General features: G+C 39.1%; 2 protein-coding genes across 3 annotated transcripts; one reads left to right on the top strand and one right to left on the bottom strand.

Moving 5' to 3' along the window:
• Positions 1-210: 210 nt before the first annotated feature.
• Positions 211-8,818, bottom strand: pkd2 (polycystic kidney disease 2). Of its 2 annotated transcripts, none has more exons than XM_079462104.1 (15): positions 7,658-8,818; positions 7,114-7,227; positions 6,590-6,723; positions 6,253-6,503; positions 5,942-6,166; positions 5,564-5,792; positions 4,763-4,933; positions 4,489-4,670; positions 4,213-4,333; positions 4,039-4,137; positions 3,844-3,965; positions 3,648-3,765; positions 3,399-3,562; positions 3,080-3,236; positions 211-3,009 (listed from the first exon to the last, which is right to left on the bottom strand). In XM_079462104.1, exons 1-15 carry the CDS (start codon positions 8,055-8,057, stop codon positions 2,785-2,787), a joined length of 2,712 nt encoding a protein of 903 aa, XP_079318230.1. In that variant the 5' UTR covers positions 8,058-8,818; the 3' UTR covers positions 211-2,784. The 2 variants fall into 2 exon arrangements, with proteins under 2 accessions (XP_079318230.1, XP_079318231.1); XM_079462105.1 differs by having other exon boundaries at positions 213-3,009; positions 3,399-3,559; positions 7,658-8,805.
• Positions 8,819-9,519: 701 nt separating this feature from the next.
• papss1 (3'-phosphoadenosine 5'-phosphosulfate synthase 1) lies at positions 9,520-24,229 on the top strand. The gene is made up of 12 exons (XM_079461405.1): positions 9,520-9,725; positions 10,140-10,254; positions 10,392-10,627; positions 10,720-10,858; positions 11,050-11,168; positions 11,842-11,955; positions 12,144-12,255; positions 14,374-14,579; positions 18,119-18,254; positions 18,385-18,653; positions 19,637-19,866; positions 22,716-24,229. Exons 1-12 carry the CDS (start codon positions 9,666-9,668, stop codon positions 22,852-22,854), a joined length of 1,875 nt encoding a protein of 624 aa, XP_079317531.1. The 5' UTR covers positions 9,520-9,665; the 3' UTR covers positions 22,855-24,229.
• Positions 24,230-27,063: the final 2,834 nt, after the last annotated feature.

Raw genomic sequence — 27,063 nt, 5'->3', positions numbered from 1 at the left:
ATGTTCCTGTGCCATGAGCACACATTTCACGACATTCGCTGTGAAGTCCATCCACAAATGCCAGCAGAGTTTGTGAGTTATAAAACCCTTTGGCTTTCATGTATGACATTAGTAGTTATGTTATATTTTCACTGATTCTTAATGCTGTGTTGAGTCAGTTACGTCTTGTATGAAAATATACACAGGTTATTATCAAATAAAGAGACCATTATGGGTTTGAATGGATTTTATTGTATACGATTGTGACATTAAACAATCAAATTGTGCATAATGAAAAATACTATTTAAAAAATACTGATACATTTTATCAAGATAAAAAGTGAAGTGTAATTGTTGTGCTCCTCGTGGAATCAATTGCATCTTATTTGTGTGAAGGATCACAAATTGGGGGAGGATACTTGTTTTTGCTGACCAATTGCAGTTCGAGATTTTAAATGGATATGAAAACAGTCCGAATTTTTGCTGTTATGTTTGATGCTGCTAGTAGCACACTTAAGCACGCTTTACCTTTAAGAAACTGTTAAAGGGACAGTTAACCCCCCAAAAAACCTGTCATCATTTACTAACCCCCAAGTTGTTCCATGTATACATTTCTTTCTTCCTCTAAACACAAAAGAAGATATTTTGAAGAATGTGCAAACCAAAAAGTTCCGGGGCACCACTGACTATCATGGTAGAAAAAAACACTACTATCGAAGTCAATGGTGCCCCAGACTGTTTGGTATATATTCTTTCATTTATACAGGTTTGGAACAGGTTAAGGGTGAGTAAATGATTTCTGGGTGAACTGTCCCTTTAAAATCGTTGCCTTAAAAGACAAATACACATGGATATCCCATGAAATAAGAAGCACTCCAAATTGAAGTTTGTTTTTATAATGCAAAAAGTATCAAAGTTATTTGAGACTTAAAATGATTAAAGATTACAAAGAAAAATGAACATAATACAAACAAACATAATAAAACATGCCACATCTACAACCGTTTGAAGAGTGATTTATAAAATACGAAGAGGAAACCTACTGTGAAATCAAGCTCATTGCTGGATAATACTCAGGACAAAAAGTTCATTCAGAAAAGGCAATGGGTCTTATTCATGAAACAAATATATGGGTGATTTGCGCGTAAAACTGACCTTCCCGAAAAAACTTCGTAAACGTCAGATTTGATAGTAGACGTGTGTCTGTTAATGAATGTCTAGGACTGCTGGAATCCTCTGGATTCCATTCTCAGGTTTGGGACATTATATTGCATAATAGACATATAGGCTATATGCCTTACAATAAATTAATACATTTACGTGTATACACCAACGCCTTTTTAGCTAGTTGAAATAATGCCTGGTGCTCTTCTGAAAATAACCAGCTGGTGGCGCATAAGAGCGCTTTTGGATGCACTGCGTGTTTTTGCCGGAGACAAATTGGTTGCTATGATTGGAGTTTTTTAAACTACAAAAGCACAGGGCAAAAGAACACGTGAAATATCATTATGATACACAGTGCATCAATTTGTCGGAAAGAACACAAAACATTTGAAAGTTTTACCCACCATTTACGCATGGTATGGTGCAGGTACACTCTTTTTTCGTACCAACTAACATTTTGAAAATGTTTACATTACGAATGATTTACACAAAAATTAGTATGTATTTCATGAATTAGGCCCAATGTGTGGACTTTGTCAGTTTTTGTGAGATTGTAGGGTTAGATTTACAGTAATAGATTTGACTTATCAAGCTTTGTTTTCTCAAACTAATATTTCCCTCTGATGTTAGGAGTTCATTATGATCAGGCTTTAGGTTAGGACAGTTTTATCAATTTGTTTATATGCCAGTCATATGAAATTATCAAATTTGATGAATGTTTATTTTTAATGCTTGGTTATGTTTAAAGCATTTTCCTTTTCAGTATAGAAAGATATTGGTCCTCACTATACCTACATGCACACACACAAACACACACACACACACACGGTATATATCATATCAACTACACTGTGGACTTAATCATAGCAGGATACGGTATAAAACTGTGATTATGTCAAGATGTGTTTTACCACAGTGGCCCTTTTTAAAGATTAAATGGGAGAAAGCTGAAAATGTGTGTATCATGTTTGATGTCAATGATTTATATACATAGATCAAATTATGCTGTGGAATAACGAAAGCTTAATGTTGAAGCACAAAGACAAAAATTTAAAAGTCATCATGTACCTCGATTTTAAAATGAATTGTACCTGGAGTAACAAAGGAAATTTAAGCTTTGACTCGATCATTATAGCTGTGTGGAGCAGGATTATGAACCAATCAGACTTCACTGTGGGCGGGGCATGCTGTTGATATTATTGCATACCCTTGCCAAAATGGCCAGTCCCTCACTGTGATGGTGGCTGGTTATAAAATGATCATTATTATAAAAAATATAGCTTTAATTGCTCAAAAAAGCTTTATAGGAATGTATACAAAAGGTCTGTGTCAAAGATTTGCGCTACAATTTATCTTTCTATTTGCATTATAAAGCATAGGCTGGCTACAAACAAAAAGCCCCAATTAACTTTAATATAAAGAAACCCAAATAAATAGCTTTTGTGCAGCACTATTTAATCCTATAGCTGTGGGCATGTGGCAGGACGGCTGGCCATGCAATACTGATTTTAGTTTTAGTTTGAAGTTCAACCTTCAGAAATTCGACTAAATAGTTTCTACCCAATGCACTGCATCAGACGAGGCCCTGTAAAACGAACTGCGGAACTCCAAAAGTTGTCATGTCTACACAGTCAAAACTTCTCACATGTGGCCAGCCCCATTGGTTGCGCCATCTGGACCCTCAGTGGACAGAGATGAAGGTGGTCGAGAATTGCGTGGGCGGAGCTGAGCAGGAACAGTGGGAGTGGCCTGGCGATGGCTAACCTGCGATATTTGGTCGTCAGACTCCCATCGTTCCAGTTCCTCTCTCACCAGCTTGTCCATCTGTTCCCGGTTCAGCTCTGGATTCTTGCCTGTCTTCTCATCCTGAGAGCATTAAGTTACATACTGGTTACACGCCAAAAAAATTTTTATGGTTAGTTCGTAGTTTCATCACCTCTGTGACTGGATTCCATGAATCCAGGATGCGTCCGAGCACATCTCTCCTTCTCATCTTGGCTCTCTCCATGACCTCTAACTTCACAATGACAGCGTCTATCTTTGACACGATGCTGCCGATCGAATGCTCCATACGGTCCACTCTGCGCACGAGCCTGACCACAACAAACACAGTTATTATATTAAGAAAATATAGCTGCAAGCAGCAATAATTAGGGTTCAAGCACTAAGACATCTTTGCTGTTGGCATCGCATTACCATTTTTCAAAACATTCAGTAGCTTTATTATTATTTAAGTAGTGACAAGTGATATTTACACTTGAAACTCCTCATATGAAACGCCTCCTGAGCTGCTGCCACGGCGACGGGAGCTGTGCCCGCTGTCCTCATCGTCGTCCTCCTCCGAGTCGTCGTGGCTACGGGAGAAGCTCCGCCCACTCTCTGGTCTGGGCAGTGAACTGTGCTCCAGTTCCAAGTCCTCCTGGCGTGCATTTATCAGATACTAAGCATCCGTTTCATTGTGTGTGCTAATGACAAATAAAGCTACACTACATTCATTCACTCACTCTCTCTTTCTCCAGATCATCTCTCATTTGCTGGTGTTCGTGTTCCGTAAGCTCCTGATCTCCATCAAGGTCGTATTTGGCAAAGATAGCTTCAATTTCAGCGTCCGAATGCCCTTTTCTGTGTATTATCACATGGGGAAAATTAAGTCAGGTTCACTTATCATTTTGTTTCATTTAATTCACGGAAATGTCTCACCCTCTCAGATCTTGTCGAAGCTCATCAAAGCTGAGTTTTCCTCCAACCGGGTGCGAGCTGTCTGGGATGTCATTGACTGAGGTTTTCTTCAGCTTGAGTTTCACCATCGCCCTGTTATAGCCCTGAAACACAAAGATAAAACATGAATATGCTGTAGAGAATATAGATCTTTGTGTAGTATTATTTTCTTCATACCTTTTTAATGAGGTCTGTTATCTCCATTTCTGACCTCTGCTGGGCCATGTCAGCCTTCACCTCAGAGTAAGTGTCATTGATGATTGCCAAGAACATATTCTGAATGTCAAGAAAATATTGTAAAAGTTTGGCATTTATGTGCATGTGATGTCATGTTTCTTCTGTTTTGTTTACCAGTAAAATCATAAAGATGAAGAACACAAAGGTGGTGAAGTAAATGGGTCCCAAAACACTGTCGGCTTCCTCAATCTCAGAGAAGTCAAAATCACCCAAAATGATCCGGAACTGTGTGAATCTGTATCAACAGAGAGCAATGAATAAAAAAATGTACTTATTGTTAATTTCTATGTACATAAAATCTTACTTTTTTTTTGCTTTCTCACTTGATTAATGAAAGTATTTGCTTGTGTAAGCCAGCAATAATAATACAAAGAGGCCTTCAAAACTCACATGCAGGCCTGAAAGGTGCTGAAATCATCAACTTGCGTCCCGAACACCAAATACGCCAGCTGGGCGTAGGCCAGGAACACGATGAAGAACATGATGGAGAATCCCATGAGGTCCTTAGCGCAGCGTGACATGGTGGTGGACAGCTGATTCATCGTCTTATTGAAATTAATGAACTTAAAAAGCTGTGGAAGAAGCAAGATGTATCTGTTTGTCTGCATGTCCATGAAGCCAGGAAGCTACTTGACTTGTCCTATTTCTTAAAATGAGACCTCACCTTGACCCAAGAAAGGAAGACGATAACAGCAGCCAGGTTGTTGAAGTGTACCTGGAGGCGAGCGAGGGGCTCGAAGTTTGGGTACGTGCTGTGGTGCTCCAACAGGAAGTGAAGTCTGCGACTGACAACTGATGTTCTGCAGATGTTCATGATGATGGCTGGAACGCTGAGCTGTGATAATGTACAAATGGTTAAAGGAATTCTTCAGGGGTGAGTAAATTATCATGAAAATGTATGTTGAAAGTGAACAATTCTTTTAATATAAGAAATAAACCCTGGCTCAACAAAGAGTAGGCTCAGCAAACTACATATTAGTTTATCTCTCATATTTCCTAACAATTTGAACTAAAATACAAACTAATCACAATTTTATTAGGTAGGTTAAAATATTTAAAGTGATATTAAATTGGTTCAACACCCCTTTAATGATGCTAAGAAAATTGATGACATCATTATTCACTCGCTCCTGTTAACATTTACACATGAGAAAACTAGTTTAACTAATTTTGTAGAATGATTTGTAGTTTAAACTGATAAAAGAGTAAGGGCGATTTACAGTAGGTCAAATTTAGTTTATATTTGCCTTTCCTGGTTGTAAACAATTTTAACATTAATAGAATATATATATTTTTTTTAAATTGAACAATTGAAATTGAATCAATTTTATCATGAATAAAATCGAAATGAATTTGAGCACTCAAAATGAATTTATCTTCAACCGAATCGATTCACTGTCTAGCCAAAGATTCACTGATTCAATTTCATAAACAAAACTTGTGTAAAGGATTTTTTTCTGCCTACCGCAACAATGAGAACATCCAGACAGTTCCATAGGCTTTTGAAGTAGCGCAAGCGATGTAGGCGGATCTCTAGAAATTCCTCCACCAGGTAATACAGCACAAAGAGACAGAAGGACACTTCGCACATCCCCACGAAGTAGTCCCAGCTGGACACATACCGGATGAGCCGCACGGTCTGGAACTGCCAGGAGGTTACAACACCCCCTGTGGCCGGGAACTCCGCAAGCATTCTACAGCAAAAATATCTTTATTACTGTTAATGCCAAAAACATTTTAGAAATCTATACTGTTATTTCCTGCTGACAACATTTTTTGTTACATTTTAAATTGCGGTTTGCAATCGAACATTTGTCAAGGAAAATCTAATGCAAACCATTACCTGACAATACAAAACAGGTTAACGTTGCCATTATAGACGGAGAAGTCCAGGAACACCGTTCGGGATCCACGATCCAACCAGAGGTTGTTTTTCAATTCCTGCAGCTGAATGGCTGACTTCTCTCGAGTGCGTGACAGATCCTGGTAGTAACCTCCACCCCCATAGGTCGACACTTGGCCCCAGTAACTGCTCTCACCCAAACTGCTCTCCGTCGAGTACAACCACCTAAAACCCAAACAGCCGGAAAATAAAAACATACAACCTTTTACATCCACAAATACATATTAATCCATATATCTAAGGCAACATACGCTGTGCCATTTTTAAGCCCAAATGGTGCCTTTTCCTCATTGACTGGGGAATAAACACTGTAGCAGTCGAACACCTCGTCCCGCAGGTCTCTGTGGACAGAACAGGATTCGTTGCGTACTCTGAGCTGTCGAAGACGTGGAACGCCCAGCAGGAGGTTCTCGTAGTAGATCAGACTCTGGTTCTCTGGAAGACTCTTGTTGTTGTACCAGGACTCCCAGTACATACCATTAAGAAAAGGCCCTTCTGTGAACTACAGTACAGACAATTCATACGTTTAGTACAATTTAGCCATTTCTAAGTATAACGAAAAGAGATCAGCAGCAATGGAATAATTACTTTCCAGAAGTCCTCCATTGTTGAAAGAGTCTTGAAGGTTGTCGGTTCACCGTTTGTTATTGGTGTATCCAAGAAGAGTTGAGACATGACTTTAGTGTAATAATACATGTTGGTGCTCACCATTCCATAGGTTACTGAGAAACATTGAAAGACAACGAGGGCCTTATTACAGAATGAGATGTTTTAGAATTGATGAAGAGTATGTGATTCAGCAGGATCTATTTATATTGACATCCATAAAAGCAAAACCATTGCAACATTTTTTTTATATCTAAAATATAATGTAAATTCAAAGTGTCTGTTATTCCAGAAGTAAAGACTGTCACCGCTGGAGCGGATGTGAGAATAACTTTATTTTTATTTAAAACTTTGGCATATTTTATTCAATTTCCACAAATGTTTACTTAACTACTCTGATTCAAAATGTTTTCAATGCACACAAGAAAAACGACGGCAATAACACAAGAAAAATACATGAAATGATAATGTAACATATTTTTACATGTCAACTTTGTTTCACTTACAGATGCAGATGGTGAGCAGGAAGAGTATGTAGGTGATCATCTCTCGGAGAACAGTCTTCAGATACATCTCTCTGTTGCTGTTACTTTCACCCAAAAGACGAGTGTCCCACAATACTGAAACAAAAATACACTTTAACTACTTTTAGAAGTATTTCTCATTGACTTGAATACAACTGACGAATACAACAACTGTTTCATATCTATTAGATAGACATTAAGTAATCTCAAAACATCTGTCAAACCAACCTTTTTCTTCTTTTTCAATGTGGAAAAGCTAAATTCTCATTATAATAACACATTATACTTTAACCTCATAATAATAATAATAATAAATATTATTACACAAAGTAATGTAAAACATTATTTACTGTAATCTCTTTATAAACCATTCTTCTTTCAAAAATAATATTCACAAAATTAAAATGTTCTTTATATAAAAATAACCCCACAATTTTCTTTCTTTTTACATTGATCATGCGTTTATTAACCTTCACCCCACAACTGACAAGCCTATTGACCATACAACATCCCATCAAACTTTTACCCCTCATTTTCTGCAGTATCTTCTTCCCGCAGCTGCGGTGCTCGTCCTGGGCTGGTGGAGTTGGATACGGTCCTCTGTTTATTCTCGCACTGATGCCGGAGAAGCTCCCGGGCCCGATGGTGCTGCTGCCGCTGGAGGCCGTGGACACAGACCTCCTGCCCGGGCTCGCCGGGGGCCAGTCTGTCTCCATCATCCCCTCCTCCGGCTCGAACCCCGGATTGTCCCGACTCCATGCCTGCCTGGAACTGGACGCAGGCGGAGACGGGGTCTCATCGGGCACCCCGAGGCCCACTTCTTCATTGTGCATTTTTTCCATCTCAATCCCTTCATATGGCGGTGATGCTGCGGCAGATGCTGCCGGGGTCTGCGGTGCCTGAGGCCGGACGCGACTGGAGCTCATTGTGCAATTCAAAACAACTGTATATGAAGACAATCTTTCATTTCGGTCATTCTATAATGTCGGGTTGATTCAGACGGTCGTGAGATGTGTGCCAATCGTACGAGAAAACTCGAGTTTAGAAAGTTGGATTTTTTTACATTTAGCGTAGAAAATATTTCCGGTGTTTTATTTGGCAATTTGAAAACTTTCTCGAACGATATTCTGTTGTTTCCAATAAAAAATAAGCGAGAAAATTCGGGGGAAAAAACGTATCAACGATAATAACAGAAAAAGTTATCGTACAAAATTAACGACGCGAACTTATACCTGCATCTTTCACTCTAATATAGTTTTAGAAATCCTTAGTCCAAAGTTTGTGAAAGTGGAGAAGAGCAGTTCTCCAGTCCTTACTCAGCCATCTTGTTCCCAGTTGTTCCCTTAAAATTCCAGACTAGAGGAATCCAGTTACGCTGACATCAACCTCTGGAAACTTCAACATCGCCCTGTTTGGTGCAGCCCCTCCCGATCTCTCCACTGCACTTTAACTCACGAAATGACTAAAACACGCTCATATTGAAAAGCAAGATTTCTTTCAAACAAAGTGGTTTAAGAAAAAAGCTATACGCTTCTACATGTTACGGGAACATTAAAAAGGTTTTAAAATGTTGACATTTCTGTCAAGCAGTATAAATAGTTACGACACGCATAAGTGACGATTTAAGTCAACTAAAACTACGCTATATTTTCAATCTGTTGTTTTGTCTTGTGTGCTGCTAAGCAACAGGATATCGCCCCTTTTCAGGATTGGATGACTACGTTTGAGTGACATTCACATGAACCAATCACCGCATTGCTCCCTCAAACTCGATACAATTTACAGCAGTTTGGCTTTCTTTAAATTGTAAAGCACAAATCCCTTAAAACGGCCACGTTCAACATTTATATACATATATCCATATGCTTTCTAAATTGGAATGCTGGGAAAACCTGATCAGATTGATATTAATCTTGTAAATGACAAAAGTTCGTCTCAGACTACAAGACCAAATTCACAATCAATGATAATCACATATAAAATGCATGATTCTACTTCTGTTCAAATATTATATATTTCTGTTTTATTTAATGGCACATATTTCTTTTAGTATTTTGACATGGCTAGTTCAAATTCCTAACACATCTGGCAACGGTCTTGCCCGGCATTATAATAAATTGAACAGTAATATGGATCAATTCCTCCATTACAGAATGTACGGCAACAGATTGAGTCTAATTATGTAACTCACACTGAGCACCATTTTTCCACTGGGTGGCAATACAGAGCACATGAACGGCCGCTTTCATTTTCCCCACCCGACTGTAGTACCGACAGCAATTAAAGGACATCTCAACTGTCCAATGAGATTCTACTTTGACGTTCCTCAAACGAATCTGATTGGCTAGTTGGGCAGGAGGCGGGTGGCCTTCCGTAACTTCCTGTGCTGCAGCGTCTGAACCACTACGCTTCTTCCTGGACGTCTCCATTCACACTCATCAGCCGGTTTCATAAAAATAACTTCTGCCAGCACATATAACATTCCTTATTCGTTTATTTACCAACGGTGGATTTAGCAGTTCGTAAGATCTTAAATGGAGACCTCTGGCAACACGAATAAGAAGCAGAAACTAAGTAATGCACCCGAGAGCTTGGTATGTAGACGTTAGCTGCTGCACATCGAGGGATTTTGTGTTGCTGATGTAAAGCAAAGTACAGTGACGTGACACTCTTTGTGTTATGCATTTGTTGATTTAATTTTTTCATTGAATTTACAATTAGGCTTAATTGTAGATTGGGAGGGCTCTGCTGTCATAAATGCACGAAAAACGTGTTGAATAATTAAATGCACACATGCGTTTCAAAACGTACAGTAGGAAGCTGTCTACCTAGGCAGGGTTTTAGGTATCATATGCACGTGCAGTTATATTATTACTATTTCTTTGGATATGATATTACCAGTTGCTGTCTCTTGATCACGCTCTATTTGTATCTGTCTCTCCGGATGTCCTGTCTAGACGGCTACAGAAGTATCGTAGTAAATGTGTTCATTGTTTTTTTTTATATAGGGAATGCAACGAGCTACAAATGTGACCTATCAAGCCCATCATGTGAGCAGAAACAAGCGTGGACAGGTAGTGGGAACCAGAGGAGGCTTCAGAGGCTGCACTGTGTGGCTTACAGGTACGTCCTTTATTCTAAAATAAATAAAAAAAGTCCCGATGGCTACAACAACTGACCCCATAGATACAAATCTATCTTATATATGCACTTTGTTTACTGCACACTCAGGTTGCTATAATTCTCTCCTGCGTTGACAGGTTTGTCCGGCGCGGGCAAGACGACAGTCAGCATGGCGCTCGAGGAGTACCTTGTGTGTCACGGCATCCCCTGCTACTCGCTGGATGGAGATAACATCAGACAAGGCCTCAACAAGAACCTGGGCTTCAGCCCTGAAGACCGGGAGGAGAACATTCGCCGTATCACTGAGGTGGCCAAACTCTTCGCCGATGCTGGACTCGTGTGCATCGCCAGCTTCATTTCCCCGTACAGCAGGGTGAGGAAAACAACACTGAGGGCGTAAGTCGTAAATAGTTTATATATTTATTAGGAATAATTGAATTGGATTTATCATATACTCCTCTCCAGGACCGTCTGAATGCCAGAAAGATCCATGAAGCCGCCGGCCTGCCTTTCTTTGAGGTGTTTGTGGATGCTCCTCTGGACGTGTGTGAGCAGAGAGATGTCAAAGGTCTCTATAAGAGGGCTCGAGCTGGAGAAATCAGAGGTACCCGTATAGTCACATAAAGTTACATCATTAACAGCGAAGTTTTATATATAGCATCAATGAATTATGTCGTATTAGTACATGAATTACACTTTGTCTGTTCCCTGGGAATTTAACTCATGATGATGTGGTGTTGCTAACAGCATGCATTTACCTTTTTTGATCTATACAAACTCTTTTCATGTCCTCAGGCTTTACAGGAATAGACTCCGAGTATGAGAAGCCAGAGGCTCCAGAACTGGTGCTAAAGACCGATTCATGCAGTGTGAACGAGTGCATCCAACAACTCCTGGATCTCCTGCAGGAAAGGGTGCGTTCACTTCACTGACACCAATGCTGATTCGTAGCGGTATCTCTTTAGGGTTCATGATCTGAAGAGCAGAAATGGTTTACGTACTGATGGACATTTCACAATACAAACAGTATTTCTGACTACATTAGGATAGTTACGATATATCGTGGTTTGATATCTTGAAATACATCGTTTTTTACTGATATGTCTGTTTGATCCTATTGGCTGACCTGAACTGAACATGAGCAGGGCAGAAACAAAAGTAATGGAATAATGAAATATATTTATAAAATAAGTTAATTTTTTGTGAAAATTTTTAATCTGCCATATAAAAGGTCCAATACTATTTTTAATGTTGGCATTTCTATAGCAAAAGAAGGAAACAACTAAATTATTAAGTTATAATTCTTTACATTTTGAAAATAAGGCTGTTTTGGTATTTTGGTTCCATTTGTAAACTTTCAAATTGTGAACCCAGTATTATGTATTGAATTGTGTATCTTTACACCCCATAACCATTATAGTGATGTGCTGTGAATCTGGTGGTGTCTCATGCATGTATTTTTGTCCTTATGTGTTGTTTTAACAAGCAGATAGATTCTCTTTCGAAGGCTACAGTTTCAAATATCTTTAGGAAACAAATTGGGACTGTGGCCGTATCTAACTAAAAAAGATCTTACTTTTACTCCAGGACATTGTGCCTGTGGATGCGTCCTATGAGGTAAAAGAACTCTATGTGCCAGAGAACAAGCTGGACTTGGCCAAAGCCGACGCAGAGACTCTTCCAGCCATAGAGATCACAAAGGTAAAGCTAATCCTCAGTAAACAGGATACCTTGTTTGTATTTTTCTCTGCATATAAAGTTATTCGTTGTGCCATTGAAATGTGCTAAACTTAAAACATTTCAATTTGAAATATAATCTGCATTGCGGTAAAACTTTGACATTCTGCATTGAATTATAAAGCGGTCTGTGTTACTGTGCATATATATAGGTGGACATGCAGTGGGTCCAGGTGCTCGCAGAGGGCTGGGCAACTCCTCTGAATGGTTTCATGAGAGAGAGTGAGTTCCTTCAGTGTCTTCATTTCAACTGTCTGCTGGATGGTAAGAGCTCATTTATACTTGCAGTTACATGTATGATCTTGACCACCATTAAACACACATGATCAGTAAAGACTGGCTTTGGACAGGAACGCACCACATTGTCAGTTAGTTTTCTTGTGGACGTAACACTAGAGGGCGATGTTTAACAGTGCAATGTGCTATTAATATTCTGCAGAGTGAAATACAATTTTTTTTAAAGCATCTAGACATCTTTGTTGTTTCTGCTTTTTTTGTATTACAGACAAAGGTTAAATCAGTAATCCACTTACAGTAACCTGTAATGACTGGGTGAAGCATTGTTTTGACAATTTATAACAAGTCTTGGAAAGTTGTTGGGACCCATAATGTTACTTATAGAGAATGTGGCAACACTTTCCAACAAAGTTCAGTTTGTTACCTATATTAGTTAGCATGATGTAAAACTAAACAATACTTTGTTCGTCATAGTTGACGTAGATAGACGTACTAATACATCAAAAGTATCTGTGAACTTTTTTTATTTAATGCACAATAAACAAACATGAACATACAGTTGTATTTGTATTATCCAGAACGCACAAAGCTCAGTAATAAATGCTATGAAAATATATTTATTTATTGTTATTTCAATTTAGCTGAGGCAGTGTTTCTTAAACTGTTTTTGTTGTATGGCCCCTTTGCGGCCCCCCAAATAAAACGTATAATCTTAATAAAACGCATAAACATTCAGTTATATAAAGCTGGAACATCAATTCCTTTGGTTGGGGTCTTATTTTTTTTAATGTTTGATTACATAAAATATATGATACATTTCCATAATTATTGTTAAATACCACAAAATATGTGGCTTCCCTGGATCCATCTTGGGGTACCCCAGGGGACCACGGTCCTCAGTTTGAGAACCACTGATCTAAATTGGTAACTATTGTGAACAAATAGAACCTTATTGTGCTCCTGAAAATATCATTTAAATCATGCACGAGATGTATAGAGATCTGAGAAAGATCTGTTGTCCAGCTGAATGGCCTGCCAGCAACCAAAAGTACAATGAGAACAAAACTTAATGGGTAGTCTACCAATATTTCAACCATACTGTCTTGTATATAACTGTTAAATGCCTAAATGTAAATCTGGGTAAAGCTCCCAGAAAAGAGCAACTTGACCACAAAATAAATTCAATCAAGCGTATAACACAAAACACTGAAGAATCTGGAGGGACTGTCAGTGGAATATAAATGTAGAATAAGTGGTGGAATAAAAAGACCTCTTATTATTTTAATGGCGACTGAGGTTGTGTTCCTCATATGCTCTCAAACAGTTTGGCTTTTTAAAAAACATAATCATTCAAAATAACAAGCCGGTACCTTTTTGATTACAAATACGACAAATGTGCGAAGCGGTTTTTAAAAAGTAATGCGGCCCTGACATTTATAGAATTGCGTAATTACAGCAATTTCCCACATCAAGTGTAGGTTTCCAAAAAAGTGTCAATATAGTTTTATGGCCTGCTGTGTGTTGTCTTGCCTAGTTTTCTAATTTTATTATATTCAAGGTATTCACACGCAGACGGCTATTAGGATGAAAATGTGCATTTTTTTTTACTTCAGATGTGGCAGAAATAATGACGTTGTGCTTCATTATACTCTGTCACAGTATTTCACACCTTGTATTTTTTATCTTTCCAATGAGCACGATTGGACCATTTTTGGACTACATTAGACTACGAATCAACTGAGCTGATTTGTATTTGCCAATGTGTGTCGATGCCTGATGCTAGTTTCATTTGAAATGGGATGCTTCATGGCTTTGTCTTATGGAAAACAGCTGTTTTTTCTATGATGTGTGTGTGTGTGTGTTTTATCCTCTAAATGGATTTTAAAAGCTTGCCGCTCATATTGCTTTAATCAAGGTGTAGGACCCAAAGAATCTGCCAAGCCTCTTACTTTCCTTGAAAACTCACCACTTTCACATTCTCCTCTCAAATAAAGCCCCATGTCCAATCTGTCCCATACCCCCCACTCTTAGATCCGTAACCGTACCCACGGCTACCCTTTAGGCCCTTTGAAAAGTTGCCGATTGCTCGGATCTTTGGTGTGGCTGATGTATTTGGTGTGTCTGACCTTTGACCTATGCTTGTAGGTGGGGTTATTAACCTGTCGGTGCCGGTGGTCCTGCCCGTCTCAAGTGCAGACAAGGAACGTCTGGACGGCAGCACAGCGTTCACGCTGCTCTACAACGGCTGTAGAATCGCCATCCTGCGCAACCCAGAGTTCTATGAGCATCGCAAGGAAGAGCGTTGTGCCCGGCAGTGGGGTACCACTTGCAAAGATCACCCGTACATTAAGGTGAGGACAAAACAGTTTAAAGTTGGCAGACATAAAACTCAAGTGACCAAATGCAACACACACGTTTTGTTGACCAATGAGATTTAATGGTGGGCAGACCGTTCCAATGTTATGCAACGTCAATTTACTGAGAAAATATTGCATTGGTGTAATGCGTGTTGTATTACCTTTGTCAGCTTATGTAAGATGTTGGATAGGATTAACATCTGCCTGTATCGAGTTTTCTGCATCATCTTCCTTCCTTTCTGACTCACAAACCACCTGGAAAGTCCCGATTCCGCAAGGCGCATTGAATGAAAGCCTTGTTTTGACTACATGCATGTTAATATGAGAGCAGAATCGCAGTGATTCAGCATTAGTCCATCGCTTTTCATCTGTCTGGAACTGGGTGAAAATTCTGATGTCTGATGGCAGCATTTAATGGTGAGCAATATATTTAGGGTCAGAACCTTAAATGTTATATTGGTGTGTAACTCATCTCATACCATTTGTACCCCAGATATGAAGGAAGCTTCAAACTGTTCTCATAGACGTGCTTTATATCTATGCAAGGTATGTCTGCTGGAGAAAGCATACAATATCACCTTTGCATGGGCGAACACCACTCACATTTTCCACAGTGAATGTGCTTTGTAATTCGTAAAAGAAAATATTTTCCACCTATTTAATATTTGTGAAGGTGAAGTCAACGGAACTTGAAGAACATCTGATGCTTTAATAAGTCCCCGTGTGGACTGGTTGCCAAGCTTTCCTTGGACCGTCCTCTGACAGTAGACACAACCTCGCTGCCCTCTTGGCAGGTCTGTGGTCTCCCTTTCTTTCATTCTCAGGTGTCTCTATCTCTAACTCCAGTTCTATTGGCTTTGTTCAGACTGTCGCCTCAAATTAGATTTTTGTGCATATCCGATTGAAATCTAATTGAAATGATTGATCGATTTAAGTGTCCCGTGGTGCTCTCAAATTTTTTTTGCTGTTCACACTTGTTAAATATGCTAAGATTTCAATCGGATAAGTGACAGTCTGAACATAGCTTCTGTCTCTACAGATGTCTCACTCTCTCTTGTCTGACCTCCAGAGTGATCTTTTTCAAATCTCGTTCTCTCTGTCTCACCCTAGATGTCTCATTTATATAGTGGAGTATATCGGGTGTCGGCCATTTTGTAGTGTTGTCCGAATTCTGAGTTACAAATCATTCCCTACATTTGTTCATTACTTTTTACCCACTTTTTACAAAACAATCCATAAAGCCACACAGGTGTAAATAAGAGTTGTATTGTCTGCGACAGTCCTGTCAGACGTATGTTACGTCAGGGTCCAAAATTGTTCACTTATTTTCATTCACTTCTTCCCTATTTAGTGTATTATTTAGCATTTGCTATATAGGGAATAGTAAATGAGTGAACAAGTGAGCGAATTCAGGCGCAGCTTCTCTGTCTCACATCCCCAGGTCTCTCTCTCTCTCTCTCTCTCTCACACCCACAGGTCTCTCTCTCTCTATCTTTTACACCCAGGTCTCTCTCTTCCCATTTCTCTCACTTTATCTTTCTCCAATATCTCACTATAAATTGATCTCTTTTTCACCTCCAGGTCTCTCTCACTCCAGATGCCTTGCTCTCTTTTGTTCTCACCTCCTGGTCACTCTCTCACTTTCCCTACCCCCCACTTCTAACTCTTATATACTGAGGTCTCTCATCCTCTCCCCTCTTTCCCATTCACCCACAGGTCTTTCAACCCCCGGAGCTCTCTCTCTCACCCCAAATATCTCTTTCTCACTCTCCTCTCACTTTCTCTTTTCTCTCTCATTTCGTCTCCTTCCCCCTTCACACTCTGGTTTCTAACACGCTCACTCTCTCTCACCCCAGGTTTTTCACTTGCTCTCTCATTTCCAGGTCTCTCTCAGTTTCACACCCAGGTCTCAGTCTCTCTCTTTTACCCCTGATCTCTCTCTCTCTCTCTCAATATCCCTGCTTAAGTAATCTCTTTATTCTTTGACCCCCTTCATTTCACACATGTGTTTTAGTTGGATTTCTCGGCTTGCGTTCTGTTCAAACTGTGTTTAGTCAGGTTGCGCTTTTCTCCCCTCCTCTCCCCTTACCTTCCTATTACAGATCTCAGAGAGTATATACTGCACAATTGTTTCCATCTGTAAGTATGGCTTGTGGGCTTAGGTGGACTTTAATGGCTCTAGCTCACCCTAATGGGCGCCAACATGGAGTCTTCGGACTGTGGACTGGCTCGGGCTGTCTGCCTGTCTCACATCAAAAATAAATCCATCCCCAGTGTTCGTTCAAGTGCAACAGCCAGCCTTTTTTGCTTCACTCATTGTCACGGGACTAGTTTTCTTATTTCATCATGAGATTCACAAGAACCAAGAAATCAAAGTTTTTGACATGTTGGAAAATCGTGTTCAGTAGGGTTGCACTATATTGGGCACAATGATAATCACGGTTATTTAGCTTTTAAATCATTTAATAAAAAATGAATACGGTTAATCTGTTTGAGATTGCGATGATTATTTGTATTTAATGTTGAGATTCATAAATCGTTACCGCGGTTCAAATACGATTCATTGCGCAGCTCTCATATGTACATATTACCTATTTGTTTGGACTCTCAGCTGATATAACATTGTAAATTCGGTTATGTTGGATGTTAACCAGGCCCAGGAGAATTTATCTACAGTAAATTAAATACATTATCGTTATTTATCCAGCAGTATTGAATTATTGTCTATTATTATTATTATTTATTGAGCAGTTTTATTTTATGAATGCGATCCAGTGCAAACACGCATAGATACCCGTAAATGATATAAATGGCCGCTACTGTTGCCGTACTGTGGCCAACAACAGACAGCTGCCCATGCATTTAGTCTTCAAATGCAAAAGCAGACCATGAAGCATTTTATTAACATTCAAAGCTGTCAGAGCTTTCCAAGACTGCCTAATATGATCACATACTTTCACATGAAGCTCTTAAGCCACCAGCACTGCTGTCAAGTCAATTCAAAAGATGAAAGTCAGAGAGGCTGTGAGACGCTGTTCTCCACCCAAGTAGCCTCAGGTCTGCTGTGAGCTGCGGTTTTGATACCATACAGTACTGCTTTTTAACCCCGGTCAAGGCAGCGGCTCAAGCTAAAGCCAGCGAGGACCTCTCGAAAGGTGAAAGTTTTAACGTGATGTGATATATGCACGTCTAGAGGGTTTGGAAGTTAATTTTAGAAATAGTTCAATAAGTTCAGTCAAGTACAATGAGTCTATTATATTTTATATATCTGCTTCAGTTTGTTCAGAGAGTTGTGTAATGCATTCTGACTGGTCAATTAAGATGTCAGTCAGATGGCCATTTCCTGTCTAAGCGGTATATTTTGAAAACATCAAGGTGCGAATTGTTATTGAATGCATATGGCTTTCAGAGTTCTTTTATATTCCTTGTGCCTCAAATGGAAAGGAAAGAATGTGCAGACGTGTATGACACTTTAGGAATAGCAACAATCTGATTTTATTTCCATAAGGTTTGATGGTTATTTCTGTTCTCAGATGGTGATGGAGAGTGGAGACTGGCTGGTAGGAGGAGATCTCCAGGTTCTGGATCGGATCTACTGGAACGACGGGCTGGATACTTACAGACTCACCCCAACTGAACTCAAGCAAAAGTTTAAAGAGATGAATGCAGGTGTGAACTAGTGCCGTGCTTGCAATAATATGATAATTTGATCATAAAACTATTGTTTTCTCACTTTAAATAATACATGCGTTATCTGTGATGTCGAATTGCTGTTATCATGAAATGTTTTCGTTTTCAGATGCCGTCTTTGCCTTTCAATTACGGAACCCAGTGCACAACGGCCATGCGCTGCTCATGCAGGACACGCAGCGGCGACTCCTCGAGCGCGGCTACCGCCGACCCGTGCTACTGCTGCACCCACTGGGCGGCTGGACCAAAGACGACGACGTACCACTCGCCTGGCGCATGAAACAGCATGCCGCCGTGCTGGAAGAGGGGCTGCTCGACCCAAACTCCACTATAGTGGCCATCTTCCCCTCGCCAATGATGTACGCCGGGCCCACAGAGGTCAGTATGAGATTAAAACTGATTTATAATAAGTATATTTCTATATGCCCTCGATGTACAATGTATTTTCATATTCAACTTGGTCGAGTATGTCAAAAATGTGGCAAAGTGGCCATGCCATCTTGCATACTTCACATATTGCGTAATACGTGCAGTGTTTTGAAGGAGGAATTTCTAAAGAAGCTGAGCCAAATGTGCTCCGAACGATAATTAAAGCAGCATTTGAAGAAAGCCAATGAACTGTCGAATGGAAAGTTAGTGGTGAGGAAATTTGCGCCGGGCGCATTCTTTTGTGAGCTGTTGGTGGTACAATACACTGCTGATTAGTTTCACCTAACTCGTCCTGGGGGCTGGAGACAAAGCGAGGGTCTTATTTTGTGGTAATCTTGCATCTCGGGAATGGCCAATAAGGATCTAGTGGCGTCCCTCTTTGGTGCATAGGTACGTACAGATCGAAGGCTTTCTTCTGGCGAAAATCGCTGCTGGTGTTCCACGGCTATTTTGACGTCTGGTGCTCTTTAATCATGTGGCGAGGGACATTAAAAATGTATTGGGAGCAGACGGACTCCCTAAGACTAAAGCAGCCCGCAGGAAGGAGTCGCTCATCTCATTGAGTTATGACTCCACACTAGACATTTAGCCGGTACGGCCGGTTGTGATCATAGGTCCAGTTCTAACATCTGAGAGATGATTTTTTTCATCTCAAGATGCAAATTGACAGTTGAATGGTCTCAATGATTATTCTCATATTTAACCCTGAATTTGTATCATTGAAAATTTTTATGTCAATGTTAATCACTTTACAGGTGCGTGTATATAGTTTTTTCTTTAGTATTATCACTATTCTTTCAATTTGGAGCAAGGGAATAAAAATACTTTACTGAAAAATTCTATGTTTAATGTTTTATGGCGTTATGGTTGTCATTTTTGTCACTTTCATTGTTCCAAAATTAAAACTAAATTACATTTGTTGTTTCGAACAGGTGCAGTGGCACTGCAGGGCCCGGATGGTGGCTGGGGCCAACTTCTACATAGTGGGCCGTGACCCGGCAGGAATGCCTCACCCGGACACGGGTAAAGACCTCTATGAGCCCTCCCACGGTGCTAAAGTCCTCACCATGGCCCCTGGTCTCATTTCTCTGGAGATTGTACCTTTCAAAGTGGCAGCCTACAATAAAGTCAAGAAGGCTATGGACTTTTATGACCACAAAAAGTGAGTCTCTTTGGTATTTGTTTCTCTTTTAATATGAACTTTAGCCACACTGTTGGTTCGAAATCTTACAGGAGCAGATGGGCAGATAATTCTCTCAAACCTTAGAAAAGTGACAGTGGTGTGGACATATATGGAAATCAACGTTTTATGTGAATGTTCGTTCAAACAGTCTTCTACTGCTCGCCTTGATTGAAACATCCATGTCAGCCGTTTTCGATTCTCTAGTATGTTGGCAGGAAATGTTTTGTCATGTGCATTTACCAAATTTTCAAGTTCTTTGAAGTCAAGCAGAAATGGAGATGTGCCAGTGTTCCTCTGGCTGTGTACAAATCCCCCGGAAGATGATTAACGAAAATCATGCATTTTCCAGTCATCTCGTCTTTCAATTAATAGTGGCCCACGCTATCAATTTAACAGTCGTCCCTGATGAAGACCATGCAACATTACACACAGTAAATTTGACAGACAGAACATCTAGGAGTTTTAATGTCTTAATACAAATGTGCGTACAAGCCATGAAGAATTATAGTGTCAGTTTAACTTGGCCATAAAGTGTTAAGATGCTGATAACTTATCCAGTCAAAATGTACAAGTTGCATCTCAGTTATAGTCCACTTTTTGAAGATGCTGACACCCTAGCAACTGCCAAGTGACACCCTAGCAACCACCCAAAACAACAAAGCCGCGCAATAGTGAGAGAAACTAGTGTTTATTTTTTTGAATAACTTACTGTACCAAGCATTCATTATGAGATACACGATTTATGTTCATTGTCTAGAAAAATGCATAGTTTACCTTAATAAAATCTCTGTGTTGTTGAGAAACAAGTTGTAGGGATTTGTAAAGGGGGTGTAAGGAAGTAAATAAATAATGACACAATGTAGTTGTTGGTGAACTAGCCCTTAAACAAAATGTTTAAGCTGTTTGTCATCTCACACTTTTCTTCTCATCACAATCCAGTAATGAAAATGTTCCTCACCTTGATACGTAAAGTAAAGCAGAGTTGTGACAGCGGGGGGAGACGGGGGCAGGGCCTCGCAGCCTTGCACCCCTGCACCCCGTCTGAGTTTCAAAGAGTCCCGCTTGGCGCCTTAGTAAATTTATGGCGTTCTGTCTACTCCTCAAGGAGGGCGTTGGGCCTGGCCAAAATCGAGACAAATATGGATGCTGAGCCTAATTGCCAGCCATTTAACTGTCTCGAATCCGTCCAAGCTGTTTCTCATTTAAACCCGTATTAACTGTTCTCGGTGGAGTTTATATGTCCTACCCCTTCACCCCATTGAAGTCACTGCCAGGTTGAATGGTGATAATATTTCGTAAACAAAAGTCGTTTTGGATCCATCCTAATAAAATGACAAGTTCGGTTTTTACATTTGCTTGTACTTGATTGGTGCATGAATGTTGCTGTGGGGTTGCTAAGGTGTTCTGGATGCTGGCTAGGGATGTGTTGCTAGACAGTTGGTACTGAATGATTTGACCAGCCAATGGACTTGAACTTTTCTAAATGCTACTTGGATCTTGCAAGACTGTTCATTACTTTCAGTTAAAAAAAAGTATAGACCTTTTTGCAAAATTTTAAAAGCACAGGTCTAAAAGCACTTATCTTTCAGTTCTCTTTTAGTCTAACACAACACAAATGTTAGAAGAGAACATAAACAATAGAACATGTAGAACTGAAACGTTTAATAAAGAGACTTTCTTCCCTATCGCGACATATATCCCAATGAAATTACCTCTGAAATAAAAATATGTCATTTTAGATTTGAATCTTCAGCCACATGTAGCTGGAGGGGAGGTCCCTGATAGCCCCGCCCTTGCGCCATTCCTCGTGACAGAAAGAAAAGTCAGTGTGGGGGTTTACGTTTTTTAAGATCATGGGCACATGAATGTTTAAAAAGGTGGGGAAATAAAGCACTATAATATTCCATTACAAGAAAATTTGAATTTTCGATTTTTTTTTTTGGTGACTTTAAAAAAACTGAAACATGAAGCGTTTCTGGACCTGTGTTTACATCTTGCAAAATGGTTAAGTCATTAACACCATACTTCAAATAGTTTCATAAACTAAAACCTGCTATAAGTATTGAACTAATAAACTATCAATATCAGTAGTTGCGGTACAAACTAGATTTTTAATCTTGTTCTTAAGAGTTTTACTAGGGTGTTTTATTGTTAGCATTTGTAGAAGTATAGCTGAAAAACCACCACAAAAATAACACTGCTGTTTAACGGTCGTAATCACGACCAGGAATGCGCAGCGCAACAGCGCACGTTTATAAACGCATCAAACTCTGCGAATGTTATCTTAACGTCTGCGTCTTAATTGAAGATCGACTAATCCTTAACAAATAAACTCTGTTCACAGGAGCCACTGAGGATTGTATTTAGACTAGTGGTTGATTTCTATTCGTCAGTTGGAGTCTAATTATCTCTGTTTATCAGACATTTTGCACACTGTTTATTTTCGAGGCATTTGTTTGAATGAAAACGAGAGTTTTAGATGTAATGGCATGGGCCTGTAGTTTACATTTCTGTGTTTTTATTCGGTGTATTTACCTCATCTACCCTTGCACTGTAGAAAACAACATTTAAGGCAGTAAGGAAAAATTTAGTTTAAGCCACTTGAGAGACATAGTTATCATAGAGGTCTCTCTGAATATAATACGTGGCTCCCTCCAATGGTGCGAACAAAGAGCCAGTGTACAGCACCCGGTTATTTTCTCTGACGCAAGCTCCCAGATCATGTTTCTTTTTATTTTCTTATCACACCGGGCACAACGCTGTCCCTTTTCTCGCCCATATTAAAATCCCTCTTCTAATTCGACTGCTTGTCGTCTCATTTTACCCAGCCACCAGGACTATGACTTCATCTCAGGAACCCGCATGAGGAGGATGGCTCGCGACGGCCAGAACCCTCCAGAAGGCTTCATGGCGCCCAAGGCCTGGTCTGTTCTCAAGGAGTATTACCAGTCGATGGAGAAGGCCTAAGTGGTTTTACAGGTGTGTAGACGGGCGGAAACATTACAGTGGGAGAAAAGGGGAGGAGAAGATTACAAAAACACAATAATGGATCACCGGGGACCACCCAATGGACCGTTTTTGGACGTTACTTGCAAGATGCACATGTCGTTCCTCATAAAATCACTGTCAGGTTCATGGCTCAAGAGTCTTACGAGAGCATTTTTATATGGTCTGTTTAAAAATATTAATAATGCGAGTTAACTTTGTGGAAGGTACCGAGAAAATGAATTATTTTGTCTCTATTTTTGTCCGTTTCCTCCCAGTCCTTAAAATGTCTGTTACTATCGGAAGAAAAGAGATATTTTCAAATTGCCTCTCTTGCCTTAATAATGACATTTTTATTTAAATGGCTACATTAATGTTCAGGGTGTAATATACTTATTCCCTTCCTAAAACAATGATTTCAATAGATTTTATAACTTCACGTAGGGGTGTCACAATATAACGGTATTGACAACAATTGTGATATTATTAAGCGTGAATATCGATATTGTTCCATTTTGCATTTATTCACCCTCATGTCATTCAAAATCTGTACTGTATGATTATTTCCTCATTGAAACGTAAAAGAAGATATTTTGAGTGTCTCGGTGGTTTTGTGTCCATACGGTGGAAGTCAATGGCGGGCAGTGTTGTTTGGTTACCAACATTCTTCATAATATGTTGTTTTGTTCTGCTAAATTGTCATACAGGTTTGGAATGACATGATGGTGAGTAAATTATTTCTGGGTCAACTATTGCTTTAAGTGCTACAATGGTTATAAACTCTCTCTCTCTGCCTTCCTACACTGGTATTAAGAGTGAGATACATTGGACAAAAAATATATATATTTAAATGCCAAAAAAACCCACTGGTTGATACAAGCCCCTGTCGTAAAACCCAGAACATTTCTGTAAGCCACAATCCATGGCAGTATGTGACTATAAATAATTTTTGGTCATGTTGAAAACCTGAGGCTTTATTTGTTGTATAATATTAACAGAAAAAGTCCAGTATTTGATTCAGTTATCCTAAAACACGTGTTGTGACAACAGAATATTGTTCTACTGTTGTGAAATGCAATCATTTCAAAAGCGTTGTTGTCTAGAAGGTCAAACAAATATGTAAATTGTACTGAATTCACTGGCATTCAATAGTCTATCCAGTGTTTAGATATATTGATTGTTTCCTGTTTTTTTTAATGCATTATCTTTGTTATAGGTGACATTTTAGTTTTATTTATTTAGAATTATTTGTAGTTATTGTGTTAGACTATCATGTAGGTTGTCACAGTTTCATATTTATTTTTAACAGTATTGTCCTAACATCAGTGTCTCTAATAAACCATTCCATCGAAACAGGAAAGAAACGCCTATAAATCATTTTGAATTAATCAAAACTCTGTGCTCTCGTGCACAAAAGCACATCAAAGACACGAAAACATCTCTGATTCGCGTCGCAATCTGGATAATGTTTCTCATAATGTAAGTTTTCCTAGTTCATCTGAACGTGCGCAGCAGCCACGCAGGGTGGACTAACCGTACATGCTGAAACCCAGCTGGCCTCCAGATGCATGTAGCTCTGCTGTAAACGAGGAACACCTATGGTAAATCCACACCCTTTTAAGAATACCTCACCTTCTACTTTGATTCTAGCACGGAGATGAAACATCCCAATATGCCAGTGGTCATGTTTTCACCTGTCATGTCTGCCAGATCTTGCTCGATCGTCGTCGAGTGGGGCTTTCAAAATGAATGGATCGCACTTCAATATGTTTTAAGTTTAAAAATTGAACATTTGAAGGAGTGTAAGGTTTCGATATTTTTTATCTGCTTTAAGTAAAAACTTTTGTCTGAGCTCACCTCATAATTTGCTTCCTGAAACGTTCCTTCTCGGTTGAGTAAAAATATTTGTTGGTTGTGAATAAAGTTATTCGGGCTGCAAAATGTAATCTTTTAAGAACCTTTGATTTAAATGTTCTTTTGGGAACAAAAATCGTTCTTCTACCCTGGCTGTAATCTCTTTACAAACCTCTATTTTAACCCTCTGGTACTCGATGTTTGTGGTTAATACTCTATCCACGAAGAGACCCAAAACCTCAAATCTGACTTTAATTTCAGTACAATCAATGTGATATTTTAGTTTCTTTGGAATATTTTTATTTTATTGCTTTATGTAATATTTATGCATATATGATCAAATTTGTCCACATATAATATTTCTATAATATATTCATTATTTATATTCCCATTCATTTCCTATGATCAGTAGTGATCAGTAGTAACTTTTTAGCCTTTTCGAATAACATCTAACCCTAAACTAATCTACCATAATTTTTTTGTGTCTGTTGCCAGTACCATCAACAATCAATTTTGTAATGTTCTGCTAAAATAATCAAATTAAAAACAGGAACTTTCGGTCAAAAGTAATGAACGACTACCAGAGGGTTGACGGTGCATGCATGAGATAAGAGAATCTTAAAGATCAACGTAAAAATGATTTATTTAATGACTATTGATTTAATTATTGATTTAACAAAACAATTACAGCTGTGTCTGCATCTTGCGTGCAACCCAGGAAGTGACATCAGTTGATGGCATGGCAGAAAGTAACTAATCTCATCATTTGTTGTGTTTCAAAGCATTTCGCAGCATTCGTGAGTTCAACGGGGAATAAAAATCACACTAGCTAGCCGCTGGTAATAGTGGATAGTAGATGTTTATGTAACAATCATCGAAGACAAACAAAGTAAATACTTTTATTTGGTGAGTTGAGCTTTAAGGATTTTTATTTTGCTCTACTAATGGAATTTGCCTAAGGGATGTCTATTGTAACCGTGCATTTGTAGGCATTTCTGCTGGCCAATACATTCACATGCTCTGAGCAGGATCTTTTAACACGGGCTTCATTAATATTGACATACAGAGAAGCCGCTCTCCGTAGCACCTGGTTCTTGTCTTTGGCGCCCTGAAGTCAGATCCTCGGTCCGTCTGACCTTCCCTCCAGTGTTACAAATGCACACCACCATGAATGTAACAGGTCATGCGGAAATCATTAAGATCAGATAAAGATGGATTCTGGAAGTGGCTTTGAAAGGTGATCGGGAAGAACTGTTGCGGTTCTGTTGTTTACCATAATTGATGAATGGTTTTACCAGGACTTTGGTTAATCTCAAAGGATTGACTCATTACAATTTTAATGTCATTTTGAGAGTTCATATACTCTAATGTAGGTGAAGCGTATATACAAATGCTTTTTACTTATTTGCGTGATTAAAGTTTAATACCTGTATGATACATTATAACAATCAAATGTCTGTATTGTTGCTTTTCATACCATCCCAGATATTTTCTTGACTGTATCCAATGATTAAAATCATACACTGTCATGTTTCCCAATAACTCATATGCAGTACAAGCTCCGTAACTAATTTGTGTCGCCAGTCCATCATGTGACATCATCTACCATCCCGGTAGATTAAACTCTTAGATGAACCCCAGACACATTTTCTCTTTCATTTCCCCTGCATCTGTTTTTACTTACACTTAAAGCCTTCCATGATAAAATATGCGTCCCATAAAAGGGACAATGTACTGGTACACCTACGTATACTTAACTCGGTTGCCATATCCCCGGTGAGGGAAAGAGATAGTTTACCCAAAAATGACATTTCTGTCATCATTTATTCACCCTCATTTCATGTATTTATCAGTAGTTTTGTGCCCATACAATGGGACCCAATGTTGTTCAAATTAGGGATGCACGATAAATTTTAATAAAATTTAGACCGATATAGTACAGCTGATAAATTATTAATCATTTCCTCTGGTTGAACAACTTCAGCTGCATGCTGCTCACAGTTAAAATCCAATACAGTACTGTTTTTCTGTCATGATCATTTACATACTACATCAACAATGTTTTGCTAATAGTAGTATGTAGATATTTATGAATTATGGGCACAAAAGCATATTGTTTGAAGCCGACTGCTGTCTGAATTCTTTCTACATTGACACCTTTTAGTCTTTTGGCTATTAAGAACTAATTTATGGGTTGATCTGAATGCTTTCTACATTGACACCTTTTAGTCTTTTGGCTATTAAGAACTAATTTATGGGTTGATCTGAATGCTTTCTACATTGACACCTTTTAGTCTTTTGGCTATTAAGAACTAATTTATGGGTTGATCTTTTTTT

The sequence above is a fragment of the Barbatula barbatula genome (genome assembly GCF_947034865.1).
Source record: "Barbatula barbatula genome assembly, chromosome: 8".
Taxonomy (NCBI): domain Eukaryota; kingdom Metazoa; phylum Chordata; class Actinopteri; order Cypriniformes; family Nemacheilidae; genus Barbatula; species Barbatula barbatula.
The sequence above is the reverse complement of the archived record's forward strand: the minus strand, read 5'-3'. Positions and strand labels throughout refer to the sequence as shown.

What these genes read in the sequence shown, in the direction of transcription:
- pkd2 (XM_079462104.1), bottom strand. Translation starts at nt 8,057, where the DNA reads ATGAGCTCCAGTCGCGTCCGGCCTCAGGCACCGCAGACCCCGGCAGCA. An exon ending in GATACTGCAGAAAATGAGGG is followed by an intron (nt 7,228 to 7,657) that starts GTAAAAGTTTGA and finishes TTTTTGTTTCAG; the next exon opens with TATTGTGGGACACTCGTCTT. An exon ending in TCTTCCTTTCTTGGGTCAAG is followed by an intron (nt 4,671 to 4,762) that starts GTGAGGTCTCAT and finishes CTTCTTCCACAG; the next exon opens with CTTTTTAAGTTCATTAATTT.
- papss1 (XM_079461405.1), top strand. Translation starts at nt 9,666, where the DNA reads ATGGAGACCTCTGGCAACACGAATAAGAAGCAGAAACTAAGTAATGCA. An exon ending in TCGAGCTGGAGAAATCAGAG is followed by an intron (nt 10,859 to 11,049) that starts GTACCCGTATAG and finishes TCATGTCCTCAG; the next exon opens with GCTTTACAGGAATAGACTCC. An exon ending in TGTACGCCGGGCCCACAGAG is followed by an intron (nt 18,654 to 19,636) that starts GTCAGTATGAGA and finishes TGTTTCGAACAG; the next exon opens with GTGCAGTGGCACTGCAGGGC.